A 22,146-nucleotide genomic window follows, 5' to 3' on the forward strand; every position below is an offset into this window, starting at 1 on the left:
AGTTCATCTGTAGAATTAAACTTTGCAAAAAGCTGGATCTCCAGGTCTGGGGTTGGGGATCACTGCCTGACACCACATAGCACAGACTAACTTTGTAAATTGTATTCAAAAGTACTTTTACTAAAACTTTCGTTTTATTATGTAACTTTTTATATCCAGCCCAGCAGTTTCTGACCTGACCTCACTGTTGTTTTTCAGGTCTGAAGCGGATCCACACTCTCACCATTCAAGCTAACTACGAGCTGAGGATTGACCTGGAGGACTTCGAGAACAGCACTTCCTTCGCGCAGTACGGATCTTTTGGAGTGGGTTTGTTCTCGGTCGACCCCGACGAGGATGGCTACCCGTTGAGCGTAACAGACTACTCTGGCACAGCCGGTACGGTCCCTCTTTGTCCGAGAGTTTTAGTGTTCAGCTGCTGTGCTGAGAGCTCTATATTCCAGACTGCATCTATTAGATTTATGGGGCAGGAGGAACCCTTTCAGAGATGCATTCTGTAGTCTAAAGACACATGCTGTATAACCGAACTGCACTCTACACAGCTTTTTTTCATCTGGAACAAAGATTGCAAGAATAGGCCAACGTTTGCTATGCCCTGTCTGTAAGGAAATAACTGGAGTTAAAAGTGGTTTATTTTTAGACCATCTGTCATTATGAGATGGAAAAGGGAATATTGGCTAAAGGGCTAAAATGGAATTCAGAATAATACATTATCTTATGTTCTGTCAAGGTCTGTTTTGTGAATTTGAAACAGTACGCGGCTTTGAGCAAGAGTTCAGGCTCTCTGGAAATTTGCTTCTTTCTATTGACGGGAAGTTTAGTGCAGTGCCTAGAAGGGTCATATTTCATAAAGTGTGAACGCTTTGCTGGAAAGAGTGAGTAGTGTGAGGATATTCTAAAATTCACTGGATATTGACGTAGTATCCATTCTCTGTTTTCTTCGGTCGAGAGAGTATATGTGGAAATTCAGCCTAGTTGGGCATTTGTTTCAAGAAAGAATGAGTTTTCACATTCAGAAGAAATTGACCTTTAATTTCACTCTGCTCAGAAGAGAAACCTAAGAATAGAAAGTATAATAAAAATCCATAGATTCATTTAAAGCCTCCAGCCCTGTCAATGCTGATACAATAAGGTATGTATTTCCACTGTGTTGCATGCATGCAAGTGGGTGCTGGTTATCTCGGGCTGTAGCGAGGCAGAGAGAGGAGCGATTTTCCATGCTTCACCTGTGCTGCCGCCAGGGCCTCTTTTTAACATTAATTGGGTCCCTGCACTCTATCAGTCCCGGGTTCTGCCCCCCTGCTGCTGGCCTTCTCACCGGGCCCAGGCCCGCAGCTGACCTTCGGGGTGTGCCAGAAAGGGCAGGGATAATGAAGTGGCGGAATACATCTGTGGCATTCCAATAAAGTGGACAGTTTGCTTATTATGGAAGACATAAACAAACACTCCTATTAACATAAATCAGGGCAAGAATGCTGCTTCCGGTCTGGTCTAATTAGCCAGGATGCCTTTAGGTTCCTGCGTCACAACATACACAGCATTAAATTCCTTTTTTATCCATTCAAGCTTGTTTTTTGGGTTTTTTTTGTTTTGTTTTGCATTTTAATTCAAGGTGTGCTCACAACACATGTGATTCTCACTTTGGTGGTTAGCATTTTGCACTCAAAGGGGACAAGGGCCAGGGAGTAAGGCAGAAACAGATAAGCTGTTACGTTTGGTGTCCAAATTTTGTTTAACGCTGGAACTACAAGGCTAACATTGCTTACAAACACTAAATGTCAACAATCCCTGAAAACTTTTTCATAAATACATCCCCAAAACCTCTCTCAGTCTGCTAAAACTGCATCCAGGTCTTCATTGAGGTCGCACAGATTTTAGAGCACAGCATGACTTACTGTGACCTGTGAAACGAACAACATTCACTGTGTAGCTGAACGCAGAAGGCAGCCATATTAGACAACCGTGTTTTGTGCCAAATTCTGACTGTCCTGCAGAATCCGATTCCCATTTTCTTGCATGCATTTCACACAAGCATATAAATGTTTCAGTTGTAAACTTACACACTATGTTGTCTAAAATATGTGAACACCTGACCATCACTACTATATGAACTTTTTGAACATCCCATTAAAAAAACATGGGCATTAATATGGAGTTGGCTCCCACTTTACAGCTTTAACAGCCTCTTCTGGGAAGCCTTGTGCCCATTCAGTCAAAGAGCGTCTGTGAGGTCAGGCACTGATGTGATCAATGATCAGATCTGTTCATTTGTTCGTAAGTCATACTGCGCCGCAAACCACAATGCCAAGTCTGCTTTGCCTTGATGAAGACCTGGATGCGGTTAAAGCAGGATGAGATAAGTTTTAGGGATGTATTTAAGGAAACGATTTGGGTGACTAATGACTTTTGGTCGTTATTAGCAACATTAACCTAGTAGCTCCAGCGCTGAGCTAAAGAAGCAAAATTTTGTCTCGGTTGATTAACTATATCTGAGGTAAGTGGAAAAGTGTGTAGACTGAGTGTGTCAAAAAAAAGTGTTTTAGCCCAAATTATTCCTTTATGTCTGAATTCAGTTGTGATTTTTGTGATGCAAGCTTATGTTGCTCTCCAAGTATCTGGAACACACTGGAATTTATAAATTATTTGTTGGGATGAAATGCTAACAAGCCATGCAGTTAATAATCCTCACATTTCAAAACTCTGTTTATCAGCTGAGTGCTGTTACAGTCTTCTGATCTGCAAGAGTACGCTCGAGCACTCTGAGGGCATGTATTAGTGGTGATTAGTGAAGTCCTGCACAGACTTCCTTAGCTTGTGCAGAACCACTAACAAAGCTTGTTACTGGGCAAGACATTTATCAAGATCTAGTCAGTGATCTTTTAAGTCATTAAAATTGCATGTGCTAAACATTTAATGCACGCTAAAAGCTAAATCTAAACATAAACATAGCTGTTTATGTAGGGATGCTAATTAAGTTAGAAAGAAGAACAGTGCCTTTGTGAGTTCCTTTTAGCTGGTACATGCAAAAACACTGTTTTTAGTTCCACAGGCCTCTTAAGCTGTGCAGAGGGAAAAATAATTTAAAATAATGGACCTTTTTAATATTTGTAAATGGCTGAGTCAGCCTAACAGTCTTGTCTACTAGCTTCTGTCACAGTAATCACATGCCATATATAATAAAATGTAAGGAAATATAGTATATTGATCATCCTACCACGTGACTGAATCCTTTCGCTTACCAGCAGGATCCAAAGTACTAATATAATCGAACTTAGGAGGCAAGAGAGAGAGATTTTATCAAGTATAAGAAGTGTAAGTAAGGCTATAATAAAAAAGGTCATTTCAGTGAAATGCTTCATTTCAGTTTGACACATATTTCAACTTCCATCTTCAGGGTTTCTACATTGCTAGCCAAAATGCTGGATGAGTGAAATGGTTTCATGGATAAAAAAAGAACAAACACAAACCCATGAAGCAACTTTTCTAAAAGGCAGATTGAGGTCGTGTGGGGGCGAGAAGGCCTGTACCCTCGACAACTTAAATAATAGTCTGTCCAGCAAATGGAAGGCCGCCGCTCTAGAGAGCCCAGCCATCACTGAAATGAGAAAAGAAAAGTTCCGACAGGGGGTTGAGGGGATGAGGCCTGCTGGAGCTGTGATCCACTGCCAATGGCAGGCAGCAGTTCAGCGTATGAGAGTTATTCACCAACAGTCCCCCCGGGCTTCTTGTTTGGAAGGACGTACTTGCATGGGCAATTCTGTGTGGGCCAACCAGACACTAGCAGCTGCCGAAAGCAATAGAAAGTGGCAGCAGTTTAGTTGAAAGACCTCCAGTAAAGACATTGGTGGGGCGTGCACTAGGCCTGTACATTAATTCCACTAGATTGACTCTCTTAAACTTGGTGTAATTTGCCCATTAATCCATGATGTCAGAACAGATAATAGGTGCCTTTTGTCTGCATAAGTGTCTTTTGTTGTACATCACACGCTGTTCTGCTGCGATGGGACCACTGAGTCATAATTCCGTTCTGAGCAAACAGTATGTGTGCTCGCGATCTTTAATGATGTGCTCGTTAATGAAGCACCCATATGATGCAGGAGCGGAGAGAGAGTGAGCGAGAGAGAGAGATGTAGAGGGAGCAGAAAGATGTATGAAAACGTGCAATTACCTGAAATAAGGGTTCTAAACCTTCATAGCCCGTTCTTAGCAAACATCTCCAGTTGCTCCAGCTCCTCCAACCTCAAAGGTAGTGTTAATGACAGTTTTGCTGCCACACGCAAATGTTTTCTCTGCCATTAGGAAGGCCAGGAAAAGAGGAACGGAATTATACGCCAGCGTTTGATAATTTTGTAACAATGCTTGTCCGAGTGGAGGCATGCATAATTCTCCTCTGATGTTCTAATGTATTCATCGCGAGCCTGTTTATGGATTCTTGTGCATGCCTAATGACTCGTATTGCTTTCATGGGTAGGTGGGTCCGTCCCAAGACGTTTGATTTGAATTTTGTGGCCTACCTTCACGCAAACACGCTTCACCCAGCCTTTCAGGTGCTGGAGCTTTGAAGGCTGTTCTACTGAGAGCAAATGTTTTGGTAAAATGATTGACTCGGTGTATGTGTAGAATATTCTGGTATCAATTTGTACACGATCAAAGACGTGTTATGCTTTGAAATGCACTGCCTCGCGAATACCCACCTACAGTCGAGTTTGCTCCTGAGGGAGTTTAAAGGAGGATTCCACCCAAAAGTGCAGCATGTTGAGAGGGAAAAGAATGTAACTGCATCATACTTTCCAGTATGGAGAGCCCTTACTTCTACCTAATGCTTTGCCTGAAGCAAATTTGGGATAGCCTCCCACAGCAGCCTAAGGTTAGCCATCTTGCTCGAGGGCAGTAGCCATCAGCTCAGATGGTTTATTGTGCCATCACGCCTGGTCTTGAAATAAAATAAGTCTTGGAAAAGTGAAAAAATCATTTTAGTCTGCGGGGAGTTATGTCGCCTACACTTGTATAGCAATATTGGTGTAACATAACAATATTTTATAATTTTCAGTATTTAGTGTGTCCACTCTTTGACTTTTTTTACAGCTTCCATACTTTTCAAGAGACTAGCTTCCAGATTTTCAGAGAAATCTGACCTCTAAAGTTCAGTCTTAGTAGTTGACGGTTGGATTTTCTGCTTCTTGTGATCCAAGTAATCCCAAACACATTCCATTGTATTGAGGTCTGGACTCTGGAGTGGTCAGGCCATTGTTCTGAAAACACCAGCAGCTTCTTTGCCAAAAATGTCTACCTTTTAATTCCTTCACTCTTGACAGCTACACATCCTTTCTGACTCATAAGGCTGAGTTGTCTTCTTACAGTGGAAGGATAGATAAAAACATCTGTGAATTTGTTTTAGATCTGAAGCAACAGTGGAGCTTGATTTTCTCCTCTCTCTCTAAGATGAAAGCTTTAAGTGCTGTTTATCTGATGGTGACAGTTTTGGTGGTTTACCAGGTCTTGTATGTTTTTTAGGAATCCCTTTTCCTCTTTGCAAGTGGATGATCTTATACAGAATCTCCCCAGAAATCTTCTGAACTAAATAATTTGTACTTAATAGCTGTTTTGACTAGAAATTAGATAAATGAAGGGTGGTCTCTGACTTTTTCGCAGTACTGTATGTACTGTTCAGGAACGGTTTGTTAACTGTATTAATACAAATTTAAATATCCTCTGATACCATGATATTGTACCAGTATCACCCAGCATTAAAGGGGTTTTACATAGTGGAAGTAGAGTAGGTGTTCAGCATGCCAGGGTGAGACAGATGGTGCCATATTTCAACCAAAAGACCCTGAGTCACTCTCATTACTTAAAGTTAATGCAATCCCTTTTTACACTCCAGCATTCAATTGTTTTACTGGTACCATCACTTTGGTCATTCATCACCTCATAGAACATGCTGATGAATCCACGAGGCACCTGAAACGAATTTATGACGTGTAACTCTGCTTTATGACATGACATAACTATATCAATGGGATCTCCTTGGTAGAAATAAAAGGGCTAGTGTGATCCATGCTGCCGCAGAATGGAATCAGCATCTGTGGAGCACAGAGTCGTGGCTTCACTGTAACGCTGGTAATAAAGGCTGATCTCATCAGCAGGGCCTGGGTTCAGCAGAGCCTGGCAGTGTACAGGCAGAGAGCCGGGATTAGATTAGCCTGAGCGCTCACAGCAACATTACATTCACGAGCCATGCAGTCCATCACGCCGCTTAAAAAGGGCACATTAACCGCTCTGCTCTCTCCATCTTTCTCTTTTTCCTCTTCTGGCCTGTTGTGTTGTCTTCCTGCTGCACTTATCCTATATTCTTATCTCCTTTTGTTGCATTCATGTGAAAAGCTTAGACACGATAAACCTATAGGAACAGGAAGGAAAAAAACGTTTAAGTGGCTGTGTCCTACATTTTTGTTGTATTTTATTTTTCCCTGAGGTCCATTTTTGTGTGGGTTTGTGTCCCTAAAACAGTCCTAATTCATTTTTACATGACCATTTTACAACCTCTATTTCATTGGTTTTCATAACCAACCAAAACAACCAAAACTTGAACACGTTTGCAGTTTAGCTTCCTTGTGTGAGCTGTATGGAATGAGGGATGAATTGTTTTGAAATTTTGTGTAAAGTTTGTGTATTACATCCAACTCTTTCATTTAAAAAAAAATATTTCCCATGAAATGAGACTTTCACAAAACTTCATTAACCTAAACAAATTTGAAAGGTTTTTGGACAGTTTCTGTTGGTCCACTCATTGTAAATTTTGTACACAATGTAAGGGGTAGTTGTTTTCAAATGGTGACATTTTTTTTCTTATGACAAAAAATGTATATAAAGAAACTTCCTTTTAAGTCTTATCTATTCCATCCTCTGGCTGGCTAAAGTCTGATGCTGCGTTTAACTGTTGACAAAAAAACATTGTTTCGTACCTCGTAGCAGAATTGATGTAATCAGCGATGGTGCGCGACCAAAGACAGTATGCAGCCATGTAAATGTAGCCATGGTAATGGCATTAATGGAATAACAGTAGTTTTCTTTAAAGATGTGCACAAGTACTCTGTAGGCCTGTCACAATGATTACATAATCACCTAATCGCAATTATTTAAACTAACTGCAGTCATTTTCCCCAAACTTTAGATTTCACAGTCATGTTATGGCACAATGAGCTAAATATGAGCTTGATTGAGATGGGATTGAGGCACATAAATAAAAAAAGTAAATGCGTTGAGACACCATGGGACTCATGAACACTCAATAAAAGTTCTTCTAACTTGGTACTTTAACATGTTTAGAGGGCAGCATGAGTAATGTTTGGTTTTTATTTTGTTAGATATGTAGCTAATTCCAACATTTTTAGCATGTGTGCTCGCAGAATGAGTGTCTTTGCTTATATTTTCATTCAAGTAAATTTCACTTTGACTAACTCCACACAAGATTCTGTTTAACTGTAGACATTTGAGTAAACAGCTGGGAAACAAGTTGACTAATCAGTTTATTTGGCCATTTTAGAATTGCAGTTGCATACAATGAAACAAAAAAGACAATAAAATTGTTAATCACACTTATTTATGCTGCAATTAATTGTCATCTAATATTTTGTGACTGTGACAGCACTAATACTCAGTTAATCATTTAAATTGGCAGAATTTGAATACTGAAATCAGATATTCGTTGTATTTCATCACGGGAAGACAGAGACCAACATTCCAGTGAAAAGCTGATTTTATGTTTCAGTAGAACAGTTTTACTCATATTCAAATTTGTGAGTAAGTATGTTATGTTGTACTCTGCCTTAATGTGGGTGAGTTGCCAGGGACGTGTTGACTGAGAAGGCAGAGATAGTGCAGCTTTTATTGCTAATAGGCTAGGCTGATGTTAGTTGGGTCCAGAAACAGTTTAAATATATTTCTCTTACAACATCTTGACACATCGTCCAGTGAAGAGGAAAAAAAATCCTGTAGAAGGAGATGATTTTCCATCAGCCTCCAGTGTTGTACCAGTTAGCTGTAGTTAACTGAGGCCGTCTCTTTAATGTTCCTCACCCCACACAAAAACATACCAGTTTCCCCTCACCTGTTTTTGAATAATGAAAACATGTTGTGAAACGTGTTCCTCTCCTAAAGTCCACCTAAAAAGGTAAGCCTACGGTCCTGCTTTAGTTTCAACTGAATGATTATTATTTTTAGCGCTGTTTACAGATATCCGATCATGAACTCTTACAGACACTCAGATGTTAAAATTACTCAGAATGCACATCTCTGTGTTCCTGCCTGTGTGCTGGATGATGGTGTAAGCCCTGTTTTATGCAAAAATTGTTTTGAACACATGCAAATGTTTCTAGTCCTGCATTTTGTTGATGAACTGGTTCATCCAGAGTACCTGCATTTCCACAAAAATCAACATCCGGTTTATTTCACTGCGGCGGCTGATGGCAAAAGTTGGGAAAATAGAGCTCTTGTCCGCTGCGATATGCTGCCTTTGTCATGGCAGAATTCTCCATCTCTGATCCTTTCAATAATAGGGAGTATTTGGTTTGCAATCGTCTGTTTACCATCATAATATAAATGCAGCATAAGTTTGTGACTAGAAGATTAAGCTGTGTTGGCATGTTTTAAGTACTCATAAGCTAATTAACAATGTATCAGCAGATTGTGTGCAACAAAGCAAAGACGCTATGAGGATTATGTGTGGTTTGACACAGTGAATTGCATTCAGCTCTGTTTCCACTGTTGAATCAATCTCATTTATTCAGTCGTTAAATTGCATAATAAAATGTAATAGGACCCAGTCATTCAGTAGTGTTTTTTACCTTTTCCTCCCTACTTTTTGTCACTATCTCACACCCCTATCCTCTCTCTCTCTCTCTCTCTCTCTTTCTCCGATGTCTTAGGTGACTCACTGCTCAAACACAACGGCATGAAGTTCACCACAAAGGACAAGGACAACGATCACTCGGAGAACAACTGTGCCTCCTTCTATCACGGAGCATGGTGGTACCGCAACTGCCACACGTCCAACCTGAACGGACAATACCTGCGCGGCCAGCACACGTCCTACGCCGACGGCATCGAGTGGTCCTCCTGGACGGGCTGGCAGTACTCGCTCAAATTCACCGAGATGAAGATCAGGCCCACCCGGGAGGAGAATAAATGAGGGGACCACAGGATGGACTAAACAAAGGCAACAATGCAAAAGAAACGGAGGAGAGCAGGCCTGTAGGTGTTAGAGACACTAACTACAGAAATGTGTGAGAACTGTGTGATGATGTAGTATGCACCCCTCCAATTTTGCGTGGTTCTGTTTTAAGCCCTCTTTCCAAAGTACCCCACCCCGACCCATCTCGTAGTGCAGTGTTAGTGCTGAAGCGCATTAGGCAACTGTTTTGCTCTCGCTCTCCTGGTCACCTCTCTGAATATTATTATGAAATAATGAAGTTCTTGTCCTTTAAAAAAATACTTGTTGATAAAATTTATAAATAATAAAAAAAAAAATCAGTAGCTGTGGAACTTAGCAAGGATTATGTGTAGACTTTTGTTTCAAAAGACAAAGAATTATCCCTCTTACCCACAGAGATCCAGGGTTGTCTTAGAGACAGAAGACAAGCTTTTCTATTGTTTTATTTTGTCATCTTTTCAGCTAATGCTTTGTCAAGTAGCTGGGTGTGTCAGGTTTGCGCCGCTGCATACCACCCCTGCTTCGGTAACTAGGAGAAAACCGGCTGCCCCCACGTCGACCAAAATGCATAATTGACCTGCAGGGATGCTGAGAGGGAAGACAGTCACCGTGGAGACTCTCAGAGCGATGGGTCCAATCAGAACAATTTTTCACCCTGACAACTCAATGGCACCATAAAGCGTACAGCACGGTTACTGCGAGGCTTATCAATGGAGCGGTGAGGTGCTCCAAAGATACAATGCCGCTATTCATGGAGCGTTCGTTTCATCATGTTGTTGAGGAATTTCTCATGCAGACCCAGAGTGAAAATGTGGATGCATCACTGTAGCATTTTATGGAAATGTTGTTGAAGATCCTGGAATTTATTGAAATGTTCTTAAAATAGTACTAGTTTGTGGTGGAGTGCTATGACTGTACTACTAGATGGCTGACAGAGCACAGCAGACTGCAGATCTTCTCAGTATTTACATCATTTTGAGGCTTTAGCTTAATCTACGTCTGGGAAACTAGCCCTCAGAGCCTACTGGGCCTGTCTTTATTTACACTGTAAAGGAAAATGTCCATCACATCTCATCCACTGTATATTACCCGCATACATCAGGTCACTGAGAGGTGTATGTGTTGTTTTTTCAGCTGCATCTGATAAGGAGAGATCAGGAGGTCCACTATAAGGACCTCCTAAGGTAAGGACATGTCCAATATTGCTCAAATACAAACTACCTATGCCTCATAAAGTTTGGGCAATTACAACCGTCCCTCTCTTGGCAAAGAAATGCTTCTCTTAATCAAACCGAGTTTACAGTGTCCACCCAGCCATTTAATTATTTGGTAGTTCATTTATAAACAATTGATTATGTCAGTTTCAGTACTTAAAACATTTGTTTTTGTACCTTGGTACTGAAAACGTAACAGCTGATTTCACTGTAAATTCTCCCTGATCAAAATCAGCTCATACTGAATGGGTTATGGCCTTGCGCACAGTTCGGTGTTACAGTCTAAGAAACGTGTACGTCTGTTTTCTTATTTTACCTGTTTGTTATGATGATATTTGATGTAATTGTAAAATGATAACTGTCTGAGATGGAAGGTGTCTGCACTTTAAACTAAAAAAAAACCCTGTGTTTCCATAAAAATGTGTCACCTTTATATTTCTATTGAAATAGTGAGAAAGGAAAGAGTTCATTCTTCATAATGGAAATGAAGAAGCCCTGCAAATTCTAGTCACATTATTTTTACAAACATTGAAAATTAAAGAAGGAATTTGTGCTTATTCCTGGTAAAAGGCCAGTATTTATGTGTTGGAAAGCTAACTCACTGTCAGAGGAACTCAGAATTACAGTCGAATGAATAACTGTCAGTGGCCCTTCAAAAGTAATGCACTCAGGCAAGCTGACAGGTCCAAGATTATGACACATTAACTCTCTCAATAAGCAGAGCCTGGGGCCTCAGCTAGCAGTCATTGCTGGCAAGATGAAATGATTTTTTACAGAGGATGATGCCCTATAGATGGAATGGGTTTGACAGCTAAAATATTCCCCTCAGACGCGAGTGGAGGGCTTTTTGTGCTGCAAGTGTTCCCATATTCTAGCATGCGACAACAAACCTAATGCCATTACCTGGACTATTTCACCAGGTTTAGCGGTGCGGGAAAAGCTTTTCACAGACCAACTCGCTTAAGTCTCCTTACCCTGCGTTTGACTGCTAAAGATGAGAGTAGTTTGCAGCTACTTTAGGCTGGCCAAATAGGCAGAAGCTCACAGTCACTTCACCATGCAAAACTAGAGAACACAGTCCTTCCAGGGAAAGGCTGAGCTCTGAGACTCCCTAGGCCTCAGGACCCCCTACTGGTGGTGTCTCACACTGCACCAGTCTCCCATAGGCCTTTACCACTCATCCATGCAAATTCCCTGAGCATGAAATTGCCCGTGTCTTTGCTTTGCAGAAATACGAACGGGTGCTTTTGCTTCTCTGTTCTTTTCGTGCATCCTTCACCTTCTCAGACAGAAACCCCTCCATCTCTACGACCAAATAAAAGAGGGATGCAGAGTTTTGGAAATGAATGGAACAGGATGAGAACCAGATCAGCACTTTCTCTTAAAGGAAATTCAATCATTCAGCATTCGGCATGCTCCAATACAGGCTCTCATATCCCAGCTTAACTTATTTTCTCGTCTTGTAGGCCTACGTTTCTTTCTTTCTTCCTTTCTTTGGGTTTCTGTTCCTTCTTTCTTTTTGTTTTAATCTATAAAACGTGTTTCAATGTTCTGAGTGACATTTAATAAACCTTCAGAATTTCTAAACTACCCCCGCGTTATGAGTCTGGTGTGTTTCCGAGGCTGAGGTAAGCATATCAGTGTGTGGTAATTACTCCTCCATGGTCAGCCGGCACACAGAGGCTGTGGGTCAGCTCATTAGTAAGTAATTGACTAGATCGGCCAGGCATAGATCATTAGCCAAAGCCTCTTCTGTAGACGTTGTGGGCATATCACATCCTCTTCTATATTAGTCAGTCGGTTCTGTTTGCCGTTCACAGAGAAAAGTCCAGCAAAAGAGAGTTCAGGTTCCATTGAGGAGCTGGCAAGCACTGCAGTCGTGTCTTTCAGGTAAGCGCTGTTTGACATTAAAGATGACAGAAAGAGAAACGGGGGGGATTTTTTTATCTGTTCTGTTGCCGTGTAAGGACGGATGGGGACCGATGAGGCTCATTAAAAATCTGTAGGCATCAAACATTCATGTAGCTATGAAAGCCACTTGAAGTCAGTGTGACTGCCTCGTTTCAAGCGACGAGCCATATTTCAACATGACAGAAGAGCACTCGGAGCCTCCCCGAAGAACCAGATATAAAATAGGACAAACTTTACCATTTTTGACATTTTTATGTTGTAATTATAGAAGAAAAGTGCTCAGACGTTCTCAGAACCATGGTAAAGGGCAGCATTTGAATCACAGAACTGTTACACTCCTCTGGAAACCCCCTTAGATTTCTCAGATATTTACATTGTATCAGGTAAATGTCCCCTTACATCATAACGACAACAGCTACGGCATGGTCTTATTGTTCCTGCTTTACACTCACGCAAGTGATAAGCACTGTATAAACACAATGTCATGATTATTCACAGCGACCCTGAGTTAAAATCAGTAGCTCAGAATAGTTTCAGTCAGGTGCGCCAGTCAAATCAATTTCCGTGAATGCTGATGCCCTCAGCCTAGGGGAATGTTCTGAAGCCCTGTAATGAGGTGCTGTCCTTGCTGTAACTGTCCATGAAGACAGTTCTTACCCTGCGATGACAGTGCTGCTACTCCAGCATAGTAGTGAATGACTGCAATGAGTTTGGAAAATACCTGGGAGTCTTCCAAAAGTGGTTTCGGTTATGTTCTTTTCACTTATTCAGTATATGATCTTGGCAGACTTAGTCTGGCTAGGCTAAACAGAGGTCAGTACTCTAACACTTGACTCAGTGGAACAGTGGCGTTGTGGTAGAAAATCCAGGCCTGTCCTGCACTTATAGTTCTGGTATGGCAAGTTTCTCTTTGCCTCAAATGTAGAGGTTTGCTTCTTTAGTTTTGTACTGGAGCTATAAGGGCTAATATTTTAGGCTATTAAGTGATTTCAGGTGATATGGACTTGCTAGCTACATTAGCCTCATAGCTCTACACACTGAAAAAAAGGTTCTTCGAGCAAAAATGACCAAAACCTTCTTCTTTTTCTTCTTCTCCTTTTGATCCTCCCTCTCTCCTCCCACTTCCTTCCTTCTCCTCCTCTTTTTTCCTCCTCCTCCCCTTCTTCTGTTTGTCCCCTTCTTTGCTCTTCCTCCTCTTTCTTTTCCTTCTCCTCATCTTCCTTCTTCTATTCCTTTTTCTTTCTTCTATTTTTCTCCTTTTTCTGCTTGCGTCTTTTTTTATTCCCTTTTTCTTATTTCTCCCCATTACTCCTCCTTCTCGTCGTCCTTCTCCTACTTTCTTCTTTTGTCCCCTCTTGCTCCCCTTTCTTCTTCTTTTTCCTCTTCTCCTCCTCTTACTCCTTCTTCATCTTATGGTTATTGTTGTTATTTCCCCCTCTTCCTCCTCCTCCTCCTCCTCCTTTTTCTCCCTCTCCTCCTTCTCACGGAGGAAGGATGAGCTTGATTTTCTCCTCTCTTTCAAAGACGAAAGCACTGTTTATCTGATGGGGACAGTGTTGATGGTCTACCAGGTGTTGCACAGTTGTTAGAGGCTCATTTTAATCATTTTTAGCCCTCGTTCTTTGATTTTCTCCTTCCTTGTTCAAGTGGATGATCTTCTATCTATTCTCCTCAGAAACATCACCTGAAAAATGAATAACGTGAACTTCATTTGAAATGAAGGGTGGTCTCTGACTTTTTCACAGCACTGTTCCTACAAGAATAAGTGACTCATTCATTTCAGTAACACCAGAGAAGAAGTTCTGTCCTTTTTTCTCTCCTTCACTCTCTCGCTCTGCTTACCTTCTCTTTCTCGTTGGTTGGTGAGTGCGGCAAGCTGAATGTGATGAGAACGTTTCCTGCTAAACTGTCATGTTCTTTGTGAGCAGAGTACGTGTAGGAGGCAGGTGTTAATGCAATACGCCATGAGGCAGCGCTCACAGGACCGGTTCAGAGTGAGGTCGGCCGTTCAATCAGGTTCCGCCGGACCACTTTACATATCCGACACTCAGCAAATCACAAACTCGTCCCTCATCTCCTCTCTCCTGCGGCTTACGTTCTTCACGCCCGTGCTTATCCAGCCCCAGTGAGGGCGAGATTTAAAAGAGTGACCGCCACAACTCGGAGGAATACGCAGCGGCCCTGCGTCCTCCCCGCCAGATATCTTTCGGGCCTTCTGCCCGGGCCGATCGATAACCTGCAGCACGGTTTAGGCTTTTGCGTCACAGCCTTGCTATATGGATCCATTACTGGGTTTGCATGTCTGCATGGTGATTTAGGAGGGCTTGAGGGTCTCTCCTCACCTCCCGCTCCTGCTCGACCTGCAACAGTAATTCTGATGCACTGGGCTCTGCTGTGATTGCAGTTTAATGAAAAACAGGCAGGCATGGCGCGGCTCTCCTATTACACAGTAATTGATTTGTGGTGAAGAATGCTCCCATTGAGGTGAGCGCTTGGCTCGAGTCATTAATCCCTTCAACCTGATATTGAAACCCTCCTGACCCCCCTTCAGTTAGATTAGCCCCCTTTACTGCTCTTCTCCTCCTTCTTCTTCTCCTTCTTCTTCTCCTTTTTCTTCTTCATCTACTCCTCCTCCTTATTCTTCTGATTCTTTTCTTCTCCTCCTCCTCCCACTCCTCCTTGATTTTTTTCTCCTCCTCTTCCTCCTTATTTTTCTTTTTCACTCCTTCCCTCCTCCTCCTCTTCCTCGTCCTCCTTCTTCGTCCTTTTCTTTTCTCCTCCTACTCCTCCTTATTCTTCTTTTTCTCCCCTTCCCTTCTCCTCCTCTTTTTCTTCTCCTCCTCTTCCTCCTCTTCCTATTCTTTTCTCCTCCTCCTCCCGCTCCTCCTTGATGTTCTCTTTCTCTTCTTCCTTATTAATCTTCCTCTACATCCTCTTCTTTCTTCTCCTCATATTCCTCCTTCTTTTCTCCTGCTTCCTTCCTTCTCATCCTCTTTTTCTTCTCCTCCTCCTCCCCTTCTTCTTTTTCTCCCCTTCTCTCCTCTCCCTCCTCTTTCTTTTTCTCCTCATCTTCCTTCTTCTATTCATTTTTCTTTCTTCTTTTTTCTACTCTTTCTACTTTTTTCATCTTCTTCTTCTCTTTTCTTCTTATTTCTCCTCCTCCTCCTCTTCCTCATCCTCCTTCTTTCTTCTTTTTTCCCCTCTTGCTGCCTTTTCTTCTTCTTTTTCCTGTTCTCCTCCTCCTCCTATTCCTTCTTCTTATGGTTATCATTAATATTATTTCCTATTCTTCCCTTTTTGTTCTTCTCCTTTTTCTTGTTCTATTTCTTTTTTCTACTTTCTCTTTTTTCTCAACTTCTTTTTATGATTCTCCTTATTCTTATTAATTTTTCCTCCACCCTTTTTCTTTTTCTCCTCCTTCTTCTTCCTTTTGTCTCCCTCTCCATCCACCTTCTTTATTTTGACCTCCTCCTTTTTTCTCCGTTTCCCTCCTCCTCTTCTTCTTTGTGATCTTGTTCTTATTCTTCATCTTTTTCTCCTCCTTAATTTTCCATTCCTTTTCTTCCTCTTTATTCTTTTTGCTTCTCCCCTTCTTCTTCTTCCTCTTCTTCTTCTCCCAACATCAGCATCTCCATCAATCTCATGATTATTATTATTATTATTATTATTATCATCATCCCCCTTTTTCTTTTTCTCCCCCTCCTCTTTTTTCCACTTTTTGTCTTTCTCTTGGTCCTGCTTCTTCTTTAAGACCTTTTTCTGTTTTCTCCTCCAGTCTCCTTCTCTTCCTCCGTCATTTCTTTTTTCTTCTTCATCTTCTTCTCATTCGTTTTGTTCTTTTTCTTCTTCTCCGAGTGTCTCTTTCTCCATTGATTTTGATCAGGAACAGTTTGATTTTCCATCTGTGCCTCTTCTTCTCTCAGTTTCAGGCAGCTGTTCATGTGCTGAATGTCTGTACGCTGCTGGTGAAACACTGGCCTTAAGTATTTTAGAGTACAGCGCCTGTCAACTTCATAAAAGCTCATTTATTAAACTACACATGAAAGAACTGATCAGCAGGACATGATAATTAGTCTTAATGAGTCCTGCAGAATCATGATGATCATACAGCATGAGCGGTGAGGATAGAGCGCAATAAGAGCAGAACTACGCTATCAGAGAAAATGATCGTCTGTCCAAAAGTCGACATCAGTAGTGTTCGAAATGCTTTGTGCTGCAGATGTGCTGACTCATCATGAACTCTGAGGGGAGAGTTAAGCGTTTTAAAGTGTTAAATATAATGAAAACAGTTTGTTCAGTTAAAACAGTCATGATTTCTTGTAACCAGATGCACTAGTGTATCATAGTGCCGTGAGAGGGTTTTGGCACATTTAAAAAAGTATTAAACAGGAAATTCTACTGATCTGTTAGGAGAGGTTCTCAAACAATGGACTGACCATCCCAGACCTCAACATCAATAAACGTATTTGGGATTATTTAAATCTTGCGAAGCAGAAAATGCAACCATCTTCTAGGACTGAACTTTGGAGGTTTGGAAAAAAATACCTGCAGATTTCTCTGAAAAACTAAAAGCGAGGCCCAATCCCATTTCACCCCTCGCCCCTACCACTTAGCCCTGTGCCCTCTGTTTTTGTGCATTCACGCCTAGGGGTAGGGTGTCCCGATTTTAGTTGAGATAGAGGGGTAGGGCGAAGTGTTAGGGCTATGTGGCCCTCCAAACAGAGGTTTTTCAGAGACTCAATCCAAACAGAGTGTTATGAGAAAAAACGGCAATGGCAAGACGGCGGTGCGAGCGGTGTGAGCGACCAACGAATCCCACAAATGTATTTTCTCTGTTAAAAAATGACGATAACCATTGTATGATCTTAGTTTAATGCCGTTTCAATGTATTATGGTCCTTCATAACAAGCATAAAAATCGCTAATAGTATGCTGATGTCTCGGTGCCTAGCTGGCTAAATTTCCTGTTCCACCTTAAATAGTCAAGCAGTACCGACACCTGAAGCTCCAGAATGTAACTGCCACTCCATTTAAGGCGGAACAAGAAAATTTGAATGAGAAGCTGGCGAGTAGCTGACTTCAGCTTCATATCACCGAAGAATTATCGCACCCCTTTTTTTTGCTGAAATTTACCCTCCTCTGCTATCACTGCAGACTGGCAGGGTCGCCTACAGAGCACCACTAGTGGCCTCTTAATGAAATAATGTTCTTCTTTATTTGAGGGTCGTCTACTTCATAGTGAAGATTTCAACCACTTACCCTTGTAACTCAGTTCGAAGGGGCAAGGTGACACTGGAAAACAAGGGGTAGGGGTAAAAATTAGACATGGGATTTGGCCTAAGTCTCCTGAAAAGAATGGAAGCTGTGTTAAAGGTAAAGAGTGGACACTATATTTAGTTCTTCTGTGTGATTTTCTGTCAGTTTTCTGCTGATGCTTAATGTCCATTCTGACTGGAAATTAAATTAATTAATGGTGGTCTCTGACTTTTGCACAGTATTTGTACACATCTTTACACATCATATCAAAACCATGTAGCTACACTTTCCCCCCATTTTTATGTCCCTCCGTCATCTGGGCACAGCAGCTGCTCTTTGCATTGTGTAAGCATTTCATGTCCAATGGCCCAATGATGGTTCAAAATTCCTTGGAAAAGAATGTTGTTACATTAACATACTCTTTAAAAAGATGTCTCTTCAAGGGTTCTTTAGCAAAGACAGTGGTTCTACATAGAACTATGAACACTCAAAGGACTATTTGCATGCTTAAATGGTTCTTTGCATGGTGGTTCTTCAGATTGATGTTGAATTTGTTGTATATGGTTCTATATATTACCAAAAAGGGTTCTTCCTCTGTTGCAAGCTTGGCGTCATAACAATAGCAGAACCCTTTCTGTGCTGTATAGAAGCATTTTCAAATAGATTCTTTATAGAACAATAGACAACATATTCTCCAGCAATCTGAAGACAACTTCACCATGCAAAGAACCATTTAAGCACGCAAATGGTTCTTTGAGTGTTCATGGTTATGGAGAGGTTTTGTCGGGACAGCCACAATATGCAGAGATATACTGCTCAAATTCCCAGTGAAAATTATAAATAAAATAGATGAAATAAAATAGAAAAGATATTTCTATGATATTTGAAGACGATTCTGTACAAACAGCTTTGTAAAGAAGTGGCCTTGTAGCAAGACTGCTTTAAGAGGCAGGAAGCCAAACAAGGGTTTATCAGGACATCAGCTTGAGGTTTTGAAAGTCTTGAGTAATAAGTGTGACAAAAACAGTGCATCATAACTCCGTCAAACAGATTTCAGAAAGTCTCCAAAATTCTTTCGTTTATTCGTTTAATATCATACGCTTGGCCTGCAAACCTCTATTTATCAATCTAACTTGAGCTCTAAAAGTTCTGCCATCAGTTCCAGTGTTCTGACATACTTTCAGGGCGTTTAATGTATGCAGCCATCTGTAGTACAAATAGAGAATAATGTGTGGTTGAATAAGTGCTTTGAAGATCAAGAAAAGGTCAGGCAGTCGATTAAAGCCTCAATAACAATAAGCCTCTATAGGCTAAGAGGCACACTTAAGGAGAAACCCTGTAGCTTTACTGCAGGCTTCTGCATCATTTATCCGAAGTTGCATCACTGCTGGCTGTCTTATTTACTTTCCTCAGAGTTATCATAAAGAGAAATGAGCACTGCTGGGGTTTCTGACCGCTCTCCTGAGAACGGGCAGAGCGGTTCCCTGCACTTTCACAGCCTTTATCTCTCTTTTGATGGATTTGTGCAGAGCCTCGCGAGCATACAGTGTACAGTGCAGTTATCAGTAATCAAACAGGGCTTTACAAATGGAATGTCGCCTGAAGAGCGGCTCGGTGGCCAGAAACTGACCATTAATTCAGCAGATGGGCTACAATCTCCAACTCTGCACAAGCAAGGCAGGTGTTTCAGATAAAATAGCCATGTGAGTGTATTATATAAGCTAGGCTATATAGCCTATGCACAAAACCTCAGCACTCAGCTTCTGAACTGTTTCAGCACCTGAGCATCATTATTAGACTTATTTTGGACTCACCTTATTGGCCAAAAACACTTGCAGATACTAGGGATTTTCCTCAATGCATACGCATGCAGAACAACTGAGGAAATTAGAATTAAAAAGCTCTTTATCTGGTCTGTAAGCATTTATTTGCTCAGAAATACCTGAATATTAGAATAAATGCACATAATGTTGTTACAAATAGTGATTTTACATGTCAGTGGGCCTCCAATATCACCAATATTCACCAATATATCTTCATAGGTTTGTTCTTAAATTTGGTCTTGAGAAAGGTCCTACATCAGATTCGTGACGTGTTCTTAAACTGCAAAACTGTTCACACCTCTGTGCTCTTGCGTGTGTGTAGATTGTGTTCTTAGCTAAAAACAAATCCCAAATAAGAAAACATTTGTGAAAACTGTGTACATTTTTTTTTGTAAGAACGGTTTGTGAATGAGGCCCAATGCGTTCTCTTAACCATTTCCAAACCTCTCCTCAAGGAAGTCTAGTGTTATTTATGGTTTTCATGACATCTGGTTTGGCTAATCAATATATCATGTATATCTGGCTCACAATATATCAGCTACTGTTTTCAAAACAAGAAAATAATGATCCAATAACTTAATAATCCAATAACTGCAGAAAATCAGATTTTGTCAGTAATCTGATCAACATGTTCACATGCACTTGAGTAATCAGATAATGTGAAACTCCAGGTCAACATGACTCAGACAGTAATGAGATTTCTGCTTTGTAACCAGCCAATAAACTCACAGAAGAAGGCGTGACATAAACGTGATGTAAAGCTCAAACTTCATGCCGCGGCCTTTTTTTGTTAAAACATCCCACAACTTTACCTAAAAATATTAACATACATCATCTAGAAGATAAAGAAAATGTAAATCCTTCATTTCATCAAGCATGTAATTTCAACGTCTGTCCAAAAGTGTTTTGCTGCCGTCTTGTAGCTCGCTTATTTCCGGTACTGTCTGTTTTCGCCCATGCACAGACTGAGCAATCCGAAAGAAATCAGAGTAAGAGTTCACTTGCACTGAGAAATCTGATTACTGAGCTAAAATCCAGCTCTCTTTATCTAATGTCTTATTCGGAGACCTTACTCCGATCTAAAAAATCAGAGTATGCTGTTTACATAAGCATTTGAATAATGAGATAACTGCAGATATCTGACTATGATCAGATTATTGAGTACATGTAAACGCGCTCAATGTTACTTTTTACAGTATTTAGGTTCATTTGCATATATTCTAAAGACAGCAAAAACACAGTTATTATCAGAATAAATGTATTTTAAACAATGTGCCTTTTTAATGCCTGCATTTTTATTTGAATTGAGGCATCCTGGACATGACTCCAACGCTCGGAGTGCAGTTTAACTGTAACACATACATTATGAGGCTACACAGGTAACTACTGTCTGTCTACTGTAAATAACACTGACTAATGATCATGAACTGAGCAGCAAATACAGTGAGGATCAGTGTGAAAGCTGAAGTGAAGAGGGTGAGCAGGTACATTCACACAGGGACTTTCCACATAGACGGATATGACGGAGCAAGCAGAGAGAATATTCTGTGTAAAACAGAGGAGGGGGGGCTGATAGAGAGGAAAACGAGAGAAAGAGTGACAGAAGACAGGCAGAGAAAGAGAAAACAAATAGAGAGAAAGCGAGAACAGCTGATAGAGAAAATATAGACAGTGCAAAGACAAGAGGAATAGAAAAAAATAGAGGAAGGGGGAAAAAGAGACAAAAAAGAAAAAAATTATTCGGGTAAAAATAGAGACGCAGGAAATGAGAGAAGAAAGAAATCGAAACAGAACGAGAGAAATGAGGAGAGAGTAAAAGAAAGAGATTAACAATGTACTTTAACCGCTGAGTCTGTAGATGGTGGATATCTCTCTCTCTCTCTCTCTCTCTCTCTCTCTCTCTCTCTCTCTCTCTCTCTCTCTCTCTCTCTCTCTGTGAATGTGGGTAAATGGTGGTAAAGATCAGTCTGTTTCCGGGTGCTCTGAGGGGAAACCCGGCTGAAATTCACCTCCGCTCGGGTTTATAAGTGTTCCGCTCTCTGTGTGAGCGCTCCAGACGCTCTCGGCCTCGGTGGAGGAGAAGTGAAGCCGTGTCCATGGCGTCCTGCCCCGGCGAGAACGAGTTTCCCTGCGGTTTCCCTCAGAGCATCTGCGACGACCTGCCGCCTCTACATTACCTCTGCAGCAGCTGCAACAACGTGCTGAACGAGGCGCTCCAGACTCAGTGTGGACACAGATACTGCAGAGCCTGCGTGCTCTGGCTTATCAGGTCAGTCAGTAAACTTACTCACCGTGGTCAGTGCACTCGCTCATCAGGTCAGTGCACTCACTCACTCACTCATCAGGTCAGTACACTCACTCACTCACTCACTCATCAGGTCAGTACACTCACTTACTCACTCACTCACTCACTCACTCATCAGGTCAGTACACTCACTTACTCACTCACTCATCAGGTCAGTGCACTCACTCACTCACTCATCAGGTCAGTACACTCACTCTCATTAGGTCAGTATACTCACTCACTCACTCATCACGTCAGTGCACTCACTCACTCACTCATCAGGTCAGTACACTCACTCACTCACTCATTTATCAGGTCAGTACACTCACTCTCATTAGGTCAGTATACTCACTCACTCACTCATCACGTCAGTGCACTCACTCACTCATCAGGTCAGTACACTCACTCACTCACTCACTCATTTATCAGGTCAGTACACTCACTCTCA

At 41.4% G+C, this 22,146-nt stretch overlaps 2 protein-coding genes across 2 annotated transcripts in view; both read left to right on the forward strand.

Annotated features, from left to right (window-relative positions):
- LOC118813827 (fibrinogen C domain containing 1) overlaps nucleotides 1-9,312 on the forward strand; it is a 93,216-nt gene extending 83,904 nt beyond the window's left edge. Inside the window, exons 7-8 of the mRNA XM_036579384.1 lie at nucleotides 199-378; nucleotides 8,928-9,312. Coding sequence (XP_036435277.1) covers nucleotides 199-378; nucleotides 8,928-9,190 — 443 coding nt within the window. The 3' untranslated portion in view covers nucleotides 9,191-9,312. The remainder of the gene's footprint in view (nucleotides 1-198; nucleotides 379-8,927) is intronic.
- A 12,003-nt stretch (nucleotides 9,313-21,315) lies between these two features.
- traf1 (TNF receptor-associated factor 1) overlaps nucleotides 21,316-22,146 on the forward strand; it is a 28,215-nt gene continuing 27,384 nt past the window's right edge. Inside the window, exon 1 of the mRNA XM_036579385.1 lies at nucleotides 21,316-21,683. Within this exon, the coding sequence (XP_036435278.1) occupies nucleotides 21,511-21,683 (173 nt within the window). The 5' untranslated portion in view covers nucleotides 21,316-21,510. The remainder of the gene's footprint in view (nucleotides 21,684-22,146) is intronic.

The sequence above is a fragment of the Colossoma macropomum genome, unplaced genomic scaffold (assembly GCF_904425465.1).
Source record: "Colossoma macropomum unplaced genomic scaffold, Colossoma_macropomum, whole genome shotgun sequence".
NCBI classification, from domain to species: Eukaryota; Metazoa; Chordata; class Actinopteri; order Characiformes; family Serrasalmidae; genus Colossoma; species Colossoma macropomum.